The sequence below is a fragment of the Eleutherodactylus coqui genome, chromosome 4, assembly GCF_035609145.1.
Source record: "Eleutherodactylus coqui strain aEleCoq1 chromosome 4, aEleCoq1.hap1, whole genome shotgun sequence".
Taxonomy (NCBI): Eukaryota; Metazoa; Chordata; class Amphibia; order Anura; family Eleutherodactylidae; genus Eleutherodactylus; species Eleutherodactylus coqui.
In genome coordinates this window covers 231,587,629-231,604,903 of record NC_089840.1, presented here as the reverse complement: position 1 = coordinate 231,604,903, position 17,275 = coordinate 231,587,629, and the positions used below count along the sequence as shown (strand labels likewise).

Below are 17,275 nucleotides of genomic sequence, written 5' to 3'. Positions count from 1 at the left end.
AGCCCTGCCCCGCCTCTTCCCATTGCAAATAGTGAAGAGGGGCGGAGAGGAGGCAGAGAGGGGGCGGGAGTTCAGAGAACTGCTCCTGGCTCTTCCAGGCTCCCCCTCTGCAGAGAGAGACGACATATATCGGCTGGGCGTGAAAACCCAGCCGATATATGGTCGTCTGAATCCAACCTAAGTAACATATAATCTCCAATCTGCAGCAAAATGCAAAGTGTGAACTTAGAGCTTTATGCATAAAAAGGCAATACAGTGCAAATATATAAATTGATTTTATTATTTACTTTATTATTTAAGGCAGAAAAAGTGCTAATTATATATTTTTAACCCATTATTTCCTGCATGATTTCAGTACTGCTCTGTACTTCCCTGACAGTAATTAGTGAGGTGGATTGTGTTCTCCTTCAACATTACAGTCAACCACCATAATAACATCTACATGTAAGCTATAGTAATTGTTCATTGTTGAATTCAGTTTATTTTTTTATTCATTTTAGCACCATACTTTTATAATAAGTAATTATAAGTACACATATGTGCAGAGACACATAATACAGTATTAGTAACTCCAGCTATACTAATTTCTTTCTCATGAGGTTGTTACAGCCGGGATTTTTGTGGCACGGGTCCCAGCCATTTTTCACCTGCAAGAAAGCACAGAGAAGGCATGAAGTGTGTTTTTCAGTATAAGACTGATTTGAGACAAGTAGCATCATTACAGGATTTCATCATATTACAGTTTGTGTATTGATATAATACTAGTAATTATTAGGAAATTATGGTATCAGTGTTTCTGGTGGCGCAATGCACCACACAGCTGTGTTACATGGTGCATCTGTTATGATCCCCACACATCACACACAGCTCTACTACATCCATCTTGATTCCCGCACATTACACACACAGCATGGCTCTGCTTACAGTAGTGACGTCCAACCCACCGGAACTCTGTGGTGGCGGTAGGTTAGTGTCTGAGATAATAACGGCTTAGTTGTATTCTCATTTTGTAATTTTTGTCCTTCCCTTTTCAAGACCCCTAACTGTGCTGCTCTTCAGTTGGTCAGACTCTGTTTTATATATGTTCTAGGACCTTCGATAGCATCACCAGGGGGCGAAGCGATGACATGACTAGGGGCGGAGCATGAAAAGCACTCACGCACATACTCACTGACAAGTGGTCGTTAGTAGTTTGATATTAATAAATGTAGTAACTTCATAATATACTTATTTTGCACTTGTCCTGAGTTAAAGCTTGTATTATAACCCAGACCTATATTCACTATTGTTTTAGTCATTGGAAACAGTCAACAGGCTTGTCAGGAAACAACCCTGGCGGCTTAAGCATAACTTACTTTTTAGATCACTTTTCAGAATAAGCTGTCATATGTGTACATAAGAAATAACATTACTTCTGACGATTATATGACTTGTGTTCTGCATTTTTCCCATTTTCCCCTCTGTGGGGTTTACATCTGATTCTCAGTCCTCTCAGGACTGGCCTCAGGGAGCCTGGTTGCTGTGCTGCATTTTATAGACAGTACACAGAACTGCAGATTTTACTCTCTAAATATCTGTAACCCAGACATCAAATCATCATTTATTACAGTGTACAACAAGAATGAAAAGTGGAGATGTGATTTCTGAAGACAAAACAGTAAAAAGTGACTAGCTATTAGCTTGCTGGTAGGTAATAGTGAGTAACCACCCCCCTCCCAAGGTCTATACACTTCAATAAGCACAGTGACTCATTCCCCTCCCCCACACCTGTTCTAACATCTCCACATTTCCTGCCAATTAAGAGCAGGCAGTGGACAGAGGGTTAGGAAGAAGAGTGACCCCTAGTTGCCAGCACTTTAGACTGCCTTTTAACATAAAGACATCCTCTTAGGAAAATGAAGTAAATTACACTTTTGCTAATTATCACACTCGATATCATACAAGCACAAGTTATTTAAAAAAGTTAATGAACATTTAAATGAACTCCTATTGGTGAGAGATTGCTAAAATGCCTATTTGTACTATGTACTATGCATGTATATATGTTCTATTGCACTCCATGTTTTGTTCTTCACGTCAACTAGATGACAGGTCAATGTGCACTATAGTATCACTCTTGAGGTCTATGTGTGAATGTATAAAGGAATGAGAGTCTCCTGGGTGATTTTTACAGGGGAGGACTTGTAAGGCCCAGGATGGGCCTGGTGCTCAGTAAAAATCTGCAGATCTGCTGCACCACCATTCTGTTAGGTGGGAACAGTAAGAAATCACATAAGGCTTCCTCTTTTGGTGCCATTCAGGGTGCTAGACCTGTGTATGAGATAGACGGGAACCTTGTCATTGGGGAAGGTGAGCTTTTTCCTTCTGTAGAAGAGGCAGGAAGCTGGTGGAGAGTAGTGATGACCAGAGGTCTTGAAGAGAAGTCACAAGCCAAGTGGGAACAAGTCTCAGAAGTTGATAGAACAGTACTGTATAGGAAAGTGAACCTGCTGGTGTTCTGTGTGGGCTGCAAACTAGACCACCATGACTGAAGTACATGGTCTGTTCATGTGGTTAGCTCACTAGAGTCTGCTGGTATTGTAAAGATAGTCAATCCAGTATGGGAACAACGTTTGGGTGTGAACAGTGCTGTGCTCAAACCTGTGGGAGGATGTAGTTCGGTCCTCACTGGGAATGAGGGAGGAACCCTATCATGGTAACATATCAATGCAGATCAGTGAGATAATTATAGTGTGAACTCGTTGCCCTACGGGCCTGAGATGTAGCGTGGTAGTGTAGTCCAGAAATAGACTGGATTGGGTGAAGTAGGCAGTGGGAAGGATGGTGAAGAGATAGGCTTTAAGATAGTCGGGGCCCTGCTGTGACAGCTGCCTTACTGTCAGTTTCAGGTATGGCGAACAACTAAGCTATGATCAAAGTTACTGGATGCAATTGGAGAAAAGTGAGAGTTAAAAGCCAAACCCTTGAAAAGCTGAGAATGGCAATAGAAAGACAGAACTCTTACAACACAGGGGCTGTAGCCAGAAGAGAGAACCCTACATATTGTGTTTCCCCAAAAATCAGCCCTACACTGATTTTAATGGTGGCTTGAAACATAAGCCCTACCCCTGAAAATAAGTTCTAGCTACAATACATAAAAATGCAATACATTACCTAGTAGGCACCTTCCGGGTCCCTCCCGCTGGTCTCCGGATTTTCAGCAAGCTTGCTTGCAGTCCTCAGCCACTGACAGAAGATCACTTGCTGGTAACGGGGTTCGTAAACCCTGGCTCCAGCATGCGATGGCTCTGATTGGTTCTTGAGTGTTGTGGCTGAGCCAATCAATGCAGCACTTTATAAACCAATGCGATGGCTATGGTTCTTAGAGCGCTGCATTAATTGGTTCTCAAGCGCCGCAGCCCAGCCAATCAGAGCCCCGTTACCAGGAAGCAATCTTCTGTTGGCGGCTGAGGACTCGGACAGTGCCTGCTAGGTAAGTATGATAAGGCATTCCCTGAAAATAAAACCCTGTGCCTCTTTTGGGGCAAAAATTAATATAATACAGGGTCTTATGTTTGGGGAAACACGGCAGCTGGGCCTATAAAGGAGCAAGATTACTGCCACACATGTAGAGGATGTTGAGAACTTGGTGTGGGACTGTCTGAAGTAACAGTCTGAGTATGGTCTCAGCATTCTAGTCATTAGTTTGTTTGCAACATTAAAGAAACTGCAACAACTTCTGTCTACTGAAACCACCAAGATGACTATGCATCTTGTGACAGTAACAAAAACATATAGAGTGCTTCCAATTGTGTTTAATAAGCTTCATTATTATATTTTTTTTGGTCTCTGATTGTCTCCATTCTTAAAGGGGAAGCTAATGAGGGAGGTTACAGAGCCTACGTTACACCTGCATCAGATATACAAATTTAGTCTGTAGTGAAATACTGACCCAACATATGTGCTAGAAGCTCAAACCGATCAGATCCAAAAAGCAACTCTGGTCTTCCATTTATATGAGCCACTATGGAGGGCATTCCGAAAACCTGCACAGCAACGACATTAAAATAAATCAGTCTGAATAAAATATAGCACAAAAATGGTAAGAAGGCACATACATTAAATTATGGGGATGCATAGGCTGAGCCATCCCTCCATTAATTACATGTGGCCATGGCTAGCAAAGAGGCACTGGATGCATCATAGAGGCAGCAGAATTTTGTAATCAAATAAGTTAGAAACTTTAACGGCATTCCTGCAAGTATTAATTTCATACAACCCCTTATTTTCATAGGCACAGGGTGGGCACAGGGAGACTCATGTGTATTGGGGGACTTCAGACTCTTCAATTTCATGACAAAGTGTCCAGTGCTGATATTTGAGACTGGCAAAGGGGGACACTGCTACATTTGGATGTCAATATGGCTGACAGGAAGTAGCTGTCAGAAGGCTACTTCCTGTCCCAGAGGGTAAAGGCATGGGAAATCTGAAACACGCAGAGCCATGCTCGCATGAGAAGCACTGTATGCAGTTCCAGCCCGTTTAGCCACACACAATACAAAGGGTTAGTTTTTTTCCCTCTGTTAACAAAAGCGCTGAACTTAAAGGGGTTACCCAAGTGGCAGACCCCCACCGATCAAATACGGATGACTAATCCTGAGAATAGGCCTTCCTTTTTCAAGGTTGCATATTCCCTTTAACCCCTTAAGGACACGGCCTATCTTGGCCATAAGGATGCAACGATTTTCATCTCCCCTTTTGAAAAGCCGTAACTCTTACTTTTTTGCTGACATGGCCATATGAGGGCTTGTTTTTTTATTGTTATTGGTACTATTTTTGGGTGCATATATTGCATTATAAACGTTTATTAATTTTTAATCAATTTTGCTAATTTTTTACAGTGTTAATCATGTAGCATAAATGATATAATAATTGTTTTCTGCTTTTAGGTTTTTCCACTTTTGCACAATAAAATCCCTTTTTTGGGAAATTATTTATTTTACATTGTAGCATTCAAAGTCCCAGGTAGTCACTTTTTTGTACAGCTGTATTTGAATGGTGTTTTCTTAATAGATTTTAACTAAAAACAAGTTTGGGCTCAAACAAATGGTAAAGAAATACTTATTCTGCATTTTGTTCTTGTTTATGCCAAAATCTATATGAAGGGAAAATTGACCATAGGTATATAACGAGCCCATAGAAATTTATTACTGTACATTCATACAACTTAGGACAAGTTACTACACTGCCCCCATAAGAGGAAAAAGGAGGGAAAAAAGCTTTTGTCTTATCTTCATTTTTACCCCATATTCCAAAGCTTTATCTGTTGTCGCCTTCAGCTTGCTTTTCACTTCTGGTGAGGTCATTGTGGACAGTAACTTTTTAGCTAAATCTTCGGGCATTCCAGCTTTCTTAGCAGCCTAAACAAGGTTCGAAAAAATAACTTGGTATGTTAAGCTGAAAAAATACATATATCCATCTGGCTCTTCCCCCCCCCCCCCCATCTTTTCGGATGAGCAGGCGGTTACTCGAAAATGCCGATGCTCGCTCAAATAATTTCCTTAACCGAGCATGCTCGCTCTTCTCTACTTATGTGACATCATATGCAGCTTGTAAAAAAACACAGTGGCGATTCAAAGCCACCAAGGGGAGAGGTGAGTATTGTCCGTTTTGTTATTTTACACTATGGGGCACCCATTGAAGTGCACTTTACATAACTCCCACAGCCCCGTTAAGGCCTTTTATACTGATTCACCTGATCAGGCAGCGACCAGTCGACAAACAAGCAAACGCTCATTCATTGGCTGATCGCATCTTATATGCATCCAGAAAAATCCATTGCTTTTGACAGCACATCTCCCCGTGTGAATGGGAGATATGCTGCCAATAGCAGTGAAGGGAATGGGGGCAAGTGATTATATGAACGATTGTTCATCCTCTATAGAGTCTGACTCGGCTTGTGTAAAGGGCCAGATAAATACCCACATAAGGTAATGTAAATGGGCCCCAAATATATAGAACTTCTGGAAGTTTCTGCACCCCCGTATACAGAATACATCCACATTATGGCATCTAATGGAATTTCTATTTACTCAGAATGCATCAGAAAGGCCTCCTTGCTCCGTTGTATGAAATCAGAGGCATATGGAGATACAGTATAATGGGACTCTATAGAAGTCAGCGGTTGTACAGAGCTGCATGAGGCCTTATTATTACCTGAAGAATGCTCTCTGGTTCTGTAATGTCTTTATCCTGAAGAAGGAAATACAATTAAACCAAGTCAGATAAAACAACGCACAAGAAATGATATTATATACAGGTAACTAAATACATATAAGAGCTAATTCACACTTGGGTGACAGCCCTCTGTTCAGCTCCGTCCTAGGGGTGCATAACGGTGCCGAATGAAACCAATTATAGTCAATAGGCTTTATTCGGGTGTGGCATGATATGGCACTTCTGACTTTACGGTTGTTAAAGGGAATCTGTCACCTCTTTTAGCTAAGCTTATGAGCGAAAAGTGGGTGACCCATGGAGTCTGGGGACATACGTTTTATACTTACCTTATCTATCGTTGTCTTAGTGTCCGCTCTAGAAACTGCCCCTCAATGCATTGAGTGACACTGCTAGGTAGTCCGCCTGTTCTAACTTTATAATAGGTGGACTTCTTAGCAGCACTGCTCAATGCACTAAGCGACAACTTCTACCGTTTAAACCGGGGCAACGACAGGAAGGTAAGTATAAGTTTAGCTTACAGGGCTAAAAGTAGGTTACAGAGTCTCTTTAACAACAGAAAAAACAGAAGTGCTGGATCATGCCAGACCAACAGAGGTCAGAGGGACAGTCTTTAAGGCCCCATTGGATGAATGGGAGCTTGTGGATACACTATATACACAGTGTGAATGCACCCTAACAATAGAACACAATTGATACATTTCTGTTCTTGTCATTTTGCAAGCAAATAAGGAAGATGGAACAATACCTCTACAGCACCTCCTATTGCATGGCTGCATTCCTGCAAATCAATGTCCAACCCTTTATACAGGTCTTTATAACAATGATTGGGAATTGAGGTATGGTTCCATCTTCCTTATTCATATACTGTATTTATTTCCCAGAGGAGCATGCACGACCTTATAAGTCTCCTCACACCTTCTAGGTCCTCTCTTTAAGGACAGATGATACCTTTCCCTGTCCTTTTGTAAGAAATGTAGCACATGGCCCAACACTAACCTCAGACCATATTCGCAACCACAACTCCCGGGAGACCTCTTCAAGGAACTCTGGATGTGACATCTGAACAGCTGTTAGAAACCTCATGGCTGAAAGACTCCCTGTAAAATGGTCCTAAATATTTAAAAGTGCTGAAATGTGCAAGAAGAGAAATAACAGATTTTCTTTGAAGTGGAATGTAGCAATGTAATACACACGGGTCGCCCAGAACACTAAATATGGTGTAGGTCCCCCTCGTGTTGCCAAAACAACTCTAGCTCATCAACATATGGACTCCATATGGCGACTAATAGTGTCCTGTAGTATCTGGTACCTTAACATTGGGTCCTATAAGTCGTGAGGTGGGGCCTCCATAAATCGGACTTGTCTTTCTAGCACATCCCACAGATGCTCGATCGGATTGAGATCATGGGAAATTGGAAGCCAAGTGAACATTTTCCTCATGTTCCTCAACCCATGCCTGAACAATTTTTAAGCTTTTCATGGTTTATTACAGTGTTACATGTCAAAATAACATCCATACGAATGCCCTGTGTACATGGGTGGAAGTCCCAAGCAGTAGAGCATCACTGATCTGCTATTGATGATCATAAGGATAGCTTATCAACAGTTTTAGCCTAAAAAAAACTAATTAACAATACAAAACGTAATTAATTCCTAACAGATTGCAAAACCGTGATGTGTAAAGGTTAGAGATGAGCGAGCGTACTCGGAAAAGCACTACTCGCTCGAGTAATTTGCTTTATCCGAGTATCGCTGTGCTCGTCCCTGAAGATTCGGGTGCTGCTGCGGCTGACAGGTGAGTCGCAGCGGGTAGCAGGGGAGAGCGGGCGGGAGAGAGGGAGAGAAAGATCTCCCCTCCGTTCCTCCCCGCTCTCCCCTGCAGCTCCCCGCTCCGTGCCGGCACCCGAATCTTCAGGGACGAGCACAGCGATACTCGGATAAAGCAAATTACTCGAGCGAGTAGTGCTTTTCCGAGTACGCTTGCTCATCCCTAGTAAAGGCCCATTTACATGGGACGACTGTCGGGGAAACGATGCCTGACACTCGATGCCCGTCCCTGTGTGTCCTTGCTCCCGTGCTCCATGGGAGCTTGTATCGCTGGCTCACTCAGAGTGGCCAGCAGGGGGGCGGGGCAGCTGGAGATTTCACTCCTCATGCTTCCCCGCCTCTCTCCATTTACATAATACAGCGGACATTCAGTACTGAACGCCTGCTATTTACACTAAAAGATGAACTCTTCGTCCATCGTTTATGCAGCATAAACGATGGATGATCAGCTCATCGTTCAGTTTAAATAGTGGTGGTTCCGTACTAAACGGCTTCTGTGTTATGTCAATGGAGAGGGGCGGGGGGAGTAAGAGGAGAGAAATCTTCTGCACTGCCTGGCCTCCTTGCTGGCCGCTCCATGAGTGAGCCAGCGCTGCTAGCTCCCATTGACAGCACGGGAGCTTGGACACACAGGGATGAGTGTCGGGCATCGTTTGCCCGACTGTCGTCCCATGTAAATGGACCCTAATGGTGCACTAAGAATTTGTGATGTTGCCTCCATCACCATTTCTGACAATGCAAATACTAACCTTTCTGAAACATCACATGAAAGACATCACTCGGACGCTGTAAAGGAACCTGATAATACTCAGCCACTCTTTTCAAGTCCCTTCCCAGGTAGATGCCTCTTTTTGGAACCAAAGCAGGTGGCGAGTTACCTGTAGGAGACAAAAATTAGAGTCCTTTCTGATACTTTCACAGCACTGATTCTGCCTTTAGTGTGTAATCAACACATTTTAGGGTATGTTCACATGGGGCAGACATGTGAACATACCCTATGTTCATACCATAATATACCCTTATGCAATAAATTTGCATGCAGAAAATCTGCAGTCTATTGCAGTAACAGCAAAGTGACACACTGTGTGAGCGGAATGCCTAGATAGGTTCATAAGTAACGGGCCCACAGTATTTTTCACAGTGTTATGTACTATGCATATTATGTTCTTTCAGTATTCCTGTTTAGAATTGTATTTCTGCTATTTCATGTATAAGTGCAGCCTCCAGTGTTTCTGTAATGTAACTGTTTTAAGTCTCTCTGTAGGGCTGTAATGGGTTGTGTTGAGTCACATGGGCTGTGAGGATATCTGTAGTACTCAGTACTATAGAGAGGTGCACTGGCTCTAGATGTGATGTAGTTCACACTAGAATTGGTTGCAGAGATAATGCAGCTAACACTTGGGTGCTACATCAGGACCTCTGTCTGGCATGGCCTATAGCTGTCTTGTCTACAGCCTTAAAAGGAAAAGATTAGTAAGTTCTGGGGTACCCCTAAACTGCTTGGATCAATGGAGATTCAGCCGCAGACGTCCATGACTACACTCATGCCCTGCCACTGCGAGCACGTGTCTCCTAACTGCGATACTAAGGGCTTGATACAGCGATTCTGTTCAGTTACAAGAAAACGGTGACCGCTACTCTGAGAACTTGATATGCGGATTCTGACTACTCACTGGAGTAAGTAGATAACACATGGACTTGATGGCACCCTATTTGTTTGTGAGCCTGTTTTTGCCTCCGATAGTAGACTGTCCTTGTGATTGAGCGCGAGTAGAAGGCTTACACTTGTTGTTGCCTAAAGGACTTTGTATTATATTTTAAGTGATACTTCATGATACTAATGATACCACAAGTCACTCTTCCTTATGACACAGAAGTGTAACTGAATGCACTTCAAGGGCAGGGCTTCGAGTCTGGTGACAGAGCTGACCCCCCAGCAGGAGAGATGTCCCTCCCCACCGCTGGTGGTACCCACCAGCAGCCCAGAGTTCCTCCAGGAACCAGGTGAGCTCCTACTCTTCAACCCACTGGAGGGCTCCAACACCATCCAGGGGCCCCTCCTTTCAGCTGCATAAAAATGGTGCGGCGTCTGTAGTAGAATTGACTTGGGTGCAGATTTTAAGTCTGTAGAATGTCAATTTAAGCATACGTTGAATTCTGTAGCAAAATCTGTGACAAATTTATAAATAACACGGATTATTCTGTGGATTCTTGGTAAAGTCCCCAATGAATTGTATCTGCTGAATGTGCGTCTTGTGACGATGCACTGTAAGGTACATTTCAATTAAGAACATAGGCAGGATTCACACGAGCGTATATGCATAGTGAATTATGCACAAAAAATTTGAGCACGAATATGCACAGATCAGAATTTCAAGGGGTTCTTTCACAAAAGTGTATTTTGCGCACGCATTTTGTTCGGACAAAAAAATACGCAGCATGCTTTAGTTTCTTGCCTGTTTACATAGAGAAAGAGCACATATTGTGCTAAATTACACTAACTGCCCATTTCATAGAATGGGAGCACGGTTTTGTTTTTTTGTGTGCGCAAATGTGCACGATTTGCATCTGTAAAAAGTACAGTAAAACATGCAGATGCGCATGCAAATACACAACAAGCATTGTGCAAATACGCGGTGCAAATGCGCTTACTCCCGCGTGACACCAGCCTCAATCTGCCTGAGCAATCTTATGCATGATCATAGTTTCTCCTCATGGACTATGAACAAGGACATCTGGTATATTTAAAAAGCGAAGACAATACAAACACAGCTCTGCTACATCGGTAGGTTTAGTACTTATCAGAGATGGCATTTGCACTATTGCAGCCCAATGTACTGTATGTGCTTACTAATATGTAGTGACAAATCAAACGGCAGTCCAGTATGCCCGATGATCATTAATTCTCGGTGATCAGGGTCCACAGTGATCAGCTATTCATGAGCTACCCCGAGGATAGGTCATCAATGTTATTTGCACAGAAAACCCCTTTAAGGCCAATTGCAGACTGGCATATTATCAGATGTCCGTAAAACGGGCATGTCTGATAAATTTTCATTAGCTCCGCATTACCATCCACAAAACATGGACCAAATACGAAATAAAAATACGCTCATCTGAAAGCAGCTTGTCACTTTTAGTATGTGTTAAACGCAATTATTTGCTACGCTCAGTAATCCTTTTTCAAATACCTTGAGAACTATCCCCGTCTTTAAAAAAGAAAAAAAAAAAGATTGAACAGTGATTTAAAAAAATCGTATCTACTAAAAAGCGGTACCAATAAAAACCTACAGCTCGTCCCACAAAAAATAATCTCTCATACATTTGTAATGACAAACATATAAAAAGTTATGGCTTTTGGAAGGCGAGACAACCGGACAACCCCTTTTACATAGACTGATATTGCAATCAACTGATGGCCATGGGTTCGGTTTCTTTATCTCTGCAATCGGTTGTTGGAAGACTCATTTGACTATACATTTCCCCTACTGTGGCAGCTTCCAGAAAAACACAGAATAACGTTGTCAGGCCGCTTTCACGCAGGTGCTAAAGTCGCACAATTTTCTCGCGATGTGACAATGCAACAAATCCCAAGTATGTGAAGCCCATGCTTTCCTATGGGTTCCTTCACATTAGCGATGTTTTGTTTGATGCGATGTTGCGAGTAAAAAAGCACAGCATGCTCTATACTGCCGTGATTTGTGATGCTTTGTAGCCCAGGTTTCCCTATGGAGCCTCCCGGTGTATAGCATTGCATTCAAAAATCCCGCCTCCAGGAAGCGATAGCTCTGATTGGTTCATCGAGCGTTACTTAGGCAATCAATGCAGCACTCGATGAACCAATGTGAGGACTGTGATTGGTGCATCCAGCTTACCAAATTGGTTCTTTAAACTCTGCTCAGCCAATCGCGTTGTGGAGGCGGGACTTATGAATTAGTTGAGCCGCTGCATTGACTGACTAGCACTGGATGAATCAATCAGAGCCATCACTTTCTGGAGGCGGGATTTTTGAAATGATCTTCTGTGGGCAACGAGGACTGCAGGATGCCCAGCGGAGCTCCGGAGAGCAGTGTGAGGTCCCAGACCAAGCCTTTTAGGTAAGTATTCCCATTTTTTTCCAGGGAATTCAGCTAGGGTTTATTTTAGGGGGAAGGCTTAACCTTCTTGCGATTTTATCGCTGGCAGCGCATCACTAATGCAAAAAAATCGTGAGAGCACAGCTACACTATCGCTGCGATTCTGTAGCACCGATATCGCTGTCGCTCGTCTGAAAGAGGCCTAATTCGAATGAATGGCAATCCATGTAATAAGTCCACCAGAGTGGGAGATCCACTCATAAAAAGCATCCCAAAAACTGTATACACACACTTCAACATGAAAAGCATAGCTGTTAGTCTTGTTTGACTTCTGTAATCACATTAGGCACTCAAAGTAGTCACCATTGATAGCCAGACACTTCTGATTTTGATGAACTACTACTCGAACAACACTGGCTACAATGTCCACACGGATTGTTCTGCATGACATTTCAATTTCTTCCCATAGTGCAGACAGTGTATCTGGTTTTCTATGGTAGACCTCAACCTGTAGGGTTACCCACAGGTAGATCATGAGGGGTGTTAAGTCAGGAGAATGAGGATTGAATTTAAGATCTCTTCATCCTATCCAACATCCTGGCAGAATGTCATTGAGATAGGCTCTCATGGTATGGTGGTAGTGCACCATCTTGCTGGACGTAAAAATTGTTCATCCATATAAAGCAAATGGATGTGTGAAGCATGGTGAGGTACACTAGGCCAGTGACTGTCTTCAAAGAAGAATGGTCCAGTTAAACCCTTGGATAACAGTCCACTCTAGACATTGAGTCCCAGTAAATTGACTGCTTTGTCCACATGGATGTTCAGATCTTCTGGAGCCCAATAACCACAATGATGATGATTTACTATACCTTTTAGATTAAATTGTGCTTCATCACACCAAACAATTTTCTTCATGAACTCTTCATCCTCATGCACCATGTGTCAAAACCACTTACAGTACTGCATTCTTCCAACAGGGTCATCTTCATTCATGGCGTGTAATGATCCTGAGATGTAAACTTTCCAATGTGCTCTCTTACGAATGTGTTGTATGCTTGATCCGCCAACTCCTGTCTCGTACCCATTGTTTGATGGACTTTTGTGATCAGCATGTAAACTGTTCCAACACCATATCTGAGGAAGCAGGCCTTGTTGCGACGGCTACAAGATCTTTGCTGGTGCACATCACGCAAGGTACCATAGGTTTCTAATGTATCACGAATGCATGTTGGTGGTTCTGCTCCAAACTCACTGTGTCATTGTCACATTTCACACACATTCTCAAATTTGCCTTAACGCTTTAAAATGGTCTTGCATTGCTCAAAATTAAGCATGTCTCTGCCATTTTGTGTGACTCCCCTGGTGGCCACATGGTGACTTTCCCAATTGTGTGATTACTGACATCTTTAGAAACAACATAATAGTATATGTTACCTCCATAATTCAACTTAGTTTAAAAAAAATAACAGATACCCCTGTCGAAGTGGTACAACTTGTATAGTAGGTTTCAAGTTCTGGCTCGTAAAAGGGGGGGGGGTCATGTGTCACTTTAAGAGCTCATGCACACAACTGTATTATGGATTCATGCATGAGCCATATATTTATTGCCAAGGATAAGATCTGATCCCATCTTGTGAAATCGGCAAAGGCTTTCCCAGGAGAAGATCCAATTTCAGCCTTGCTCTAAACTGTACAGTTCATACATGGAGGCTGTGTGCATGAGACCTTATAACATTGATGGCCTATCCTTAGGATCTTCTGGACCACCGCATGGTGAAGGAGCAATGGAGCTCAGAACAGTTACACTACCCGCTGTCCATGCTCTACTATCTTGTTGTACATACCAGTTCCACTCATTATTCCCGCAAGGTTCCCGGGGCGTAACTGAATGTCTACGTTCCATATGTTCTTATATCGTAATAGTATCTGTTGTTAAAAAAAGCACCATAATTCCATGCAGAAAAGTTTACATACAGAAAACGTTAACTGGAAATTCTTGTACATCAATGTGCAAATCATAGTTCAGATACGATTGTGAGGGTCGGTTGGGCCGCCTGCACACGGCCAGGTCAGATTCCGCATGTGGGATCCCGCAGCAGAATCCAACTCTATGCCCGACCAGTGAACCCAATGTGCCTGCCTGTCTTCTAGTCTGTATTGCAGATGTGCCGGCACATGCGCAGTACAGATTACGCCCGCCATCGCTAGCTGATGACATGGATCCAGCAACCCTTCTGCAATGATGATTGCAGAAGGGTCGCGGGGCAAACAGCTTCCACTGCAGTCAATACGGAAGCAGCACAGAATCGCAGCATGCTGCGATTTCTCCCCAGTGAGCGGGAAATTGCAATCAATTTCCGTTCGAGTAGAGGAAATCACGTTTTGCCATAACATGCTATGAACGGCATTTGCCAGTAAAGTTCTGTTGCTGAAGCAAGATGGAGTGGAGACCTTCTCTAGACGGAAAGCAGCCAGGCCATGTCTTGGGTAAGGCTTGTAACCGTCAATTTAAAAAGAGATTTCCGATTGCAGTGAACAGCATGCCAGCCACAGCAATGAGTAGCGGACTGGACCCGGCAAGTCCCCCACTGAGTGACATTTCTCTCCCGGAAGCCTTCCTGTCCCCAAACACAGCCCTACCTGATCGCCAAGTAGCCATCTCTGCTCAGGTGGAGACTGTGTCCAGTCGCCCCTCACATTAAAGGTGTGCAGTATTCCCATCTCAATTAATAAATCCCCCCTCCACAATGCGATGGCTGTTATTGATTCTTGAGCACTGCTCAACCAATCAGTGCAGCGCTGGATGAACCAATCACAGCCATTGCATTGGTTCAATGAGTGCTGCATTGATTGGCACTAATCAGAGCCATTAATTCCTGGAGGTGGGATTTATGAATCCTGCAACTAGGAAGCGATCTTCTGTGGGTAGCTAAGGACTGCTAGAGCTCCAGAGAGCAGCGGGAGGGACCAGGACCGAGCCTGCTAGGGGTATTAGTGTATCTTGAGGTCACCAAGAAGTCCTGGTGGAGTCAAAATTGACAGTGGGGTGACGCCCCCACTACCTGATTGGCTGAACAACAGCCTGGCATATAGGTCCTGTAAGGGCACTGCAAGTTGTGGGAAAATGGATGCAGCCGACCCTGGTTAAAATGCAGAGCCATAGCTCCCACAGTGTTCCTGGCCACCTTAATGCAATACCGTCATGAACGCGATGATGTTGCGCCGCCGGCAGCGCTCCACAACAGCCACCCCTACCTTCCACATACCACCAGCTACAGCAAGCCTACAGGCCCGGGGGAAGACGCAGTGCTATCCGGCGGCCGGCAGCAGCAGTAGCACACGCTGCCGGAATCCCCCTGCCACCCACCAAAGCTGATGTGGATTTCCCTTTGGCGGAGCTGACGTGCAGAGAGCGGCAGCTGTACGTTGGGGAGCGGGGGCACAGATGTCACGGTCACGTCGCCATGTGTCAGCAGGTCAGCACCGTCCACGGAAATGACAGTCCCAGCGCCGGAGGGCACACCATGAGCACGGCAGCTGTGCGTGCGGGAGCGGGCAACACGGAGCTGGAGGCCGGCATCTATGTGCGGGGGACGTTAGGGTGAGGGTAAGTTTTCTTCTTAAGCTTACATTTTGTTCATGCTGCCACGTTACTGCAGAAACATGGCAGTATTTACAGCTAATAATGTAAGCATAACAATAATTGTGCACATTACGCACAGTCTTCTAGTAGGACTTGGCAGCCTTGGCCCTATCGGGAGCTGGGGGTGTGAAAGGGGCGTTCCCCCTGTCAAACCCCTAGCTTCCCGTGGTGTCAAGGTACACTAATACCCCTGCTAGATACGTATAATAAGACAACTCCCAAAAATAAGGCCTGATCCCTCTTTTGGGGCAAAAATTAATATAAGATAGGGTCTTATTTTCGGGGAAACACAGTATCTCTTGTTCTGGCCCCGACTTTTCCTGGCTACTGTGAATGCAATGACCAGGTGTGACCATGAAGACAAAAATAGTCGAGCGACCTGCACTGCGCTGATTCCATAAGTCCCATAGAAGTCAATGGGAGTTATGCAAACAGTGTAGCACAACAAGCTACATTGTTTCCATAAATTGAAAACTGCAGAAACAGAGTAGCTCACGGTACTTATCTATTAAAGTAAGGCCACCTGTCCATGGACGTGATTTTGCGGCTGAAGCTTTCCATAGTGTTGTTATGGAAAGCGCCGGCCCCGTGTTCATGAGCGGAGAATCATTGCGATATCTATATCTGTCAGATAGGCTGACCGGCGGAAAATCATCTGCCAGCTCCTACCGCATCGCCCATGGACAGGGGGTCTAGGGCTCGGTTGATATCTCTGTCCTTCCGTTTTATTTTGGAAACTAAAAATGGAATGGTTGCCAGACCGGTCATGATTTCATCAGTACAAATAGTGCAGGATGCTGTGCTATTTTTTTTTGCATTTATAATGGAACCAATGTAAAGAATAAGGTGACGGAAATCTGAACAGACCCTAAGTCCCTTTGACTTCAGCCCGGCCACCGTGTTCTCAGCAGCGTTTAGCCGAGATAGCAACTACTATTTAAGAAACTATGCTATGTGCAATTCCGTAATTTGCTATTATCAGAAAGGGTAACAAGAGTGACACGGGGGACATGCACAGAACTGTGCAGAACACAAGACCTGCTGCAGTTACAGTACTCCGAATATAACCTCTCACCTCGAACCCCAGCCAGGAGTAGGGGGACACCACATCATAGAAGAGCTCCAGCACCTTCTGTTGAGACATGTCTGCTGAGTACTTCACACTCCAAGGAGCATTGTGGGAAGAAAGCAAAGTTCACTCCCGCCTCTGACACTGTCAATAGTAAAGGCTATTACTGCCATCTACTGTTGGCTTTAATCACTGCACCCAGTTTACTGCAAACCAGAAGGTCACATAGCACAGTGCATTGCAGATTGTTTTTTTTGCTTTTAACTAAAAACAGAAGTGATTCCTAAAAGTAGAATATATATATATACTTTTTGGAGTCTTGAAACTTGGATAAAATATTTGGAATTGCAAGTGATTTTCATAACGTTTCTTTTTGTGTCGTTTTTGAACACTAGTTACAAACATTTAAAAATGCTAAAGCCCTAAAATAAAAATCTGTGC

General features: G+C 43.8%; 1 protein-coding gene across 1 annotated transcript; it reads right to left on the bottom strand.

Annotated features, from left to right (window-relative positions):
* Positions 1–258: 258 nt before the first annotated feature.
* LOC136626098 (glutathione S-transferase kappa 1-like) lies at positions 259–16,934 on the bottom strand. Its single transcript, XM_066600842.1, has 8 exons — positions 16,841–16,934; positions 13,967–14,048; positions 8,793–8,921; positions 7,213–7,313; positions 6,196–6,231; positions 5,283–5,399; positions 3,932–4,025; positions 259–647 (listed from the first exon to the last, which is right to left on the bottom strand). The coding sequence occupies exons 1-8, from the start codon at positions 16,907–16,909 to the stop codon at positions 604–606; spliced, it is 672 nt and encodes a 223-aa protein (XP_066456939.1). The 5' UTR covers positions 16,910–16,934; the 3' UTR covers positions 259–603.
* Positions 16,935–17,275: the final 341 nt, after the last annotated feature.

Bases quoted from the DNA above. Each gene is read 5' to 3' on its own strand.
- LOC136626098 (XM_066600842.1), bottom strand. From the start codon at position 16,909: ATGTCTCAACAGAAGGTGCTGGAGCTCTTCTATGATGTGGTGTCCCCC. The intron at 6,232-7,212 runs GTTAGTGTTGGG...TTCCTTCTTCAG, and splicing joins GGTTGCGAATATGGTCTGAG to GATAAAGACATTACAGAACC. The intron at 4,026-5,282 runs GTAAAAATGAAG...GTTGCTGTGCAG, and splicing joins ATAAAGCTTTGGAATATGGG to GTTTTCGGAATGCCCTCCAT.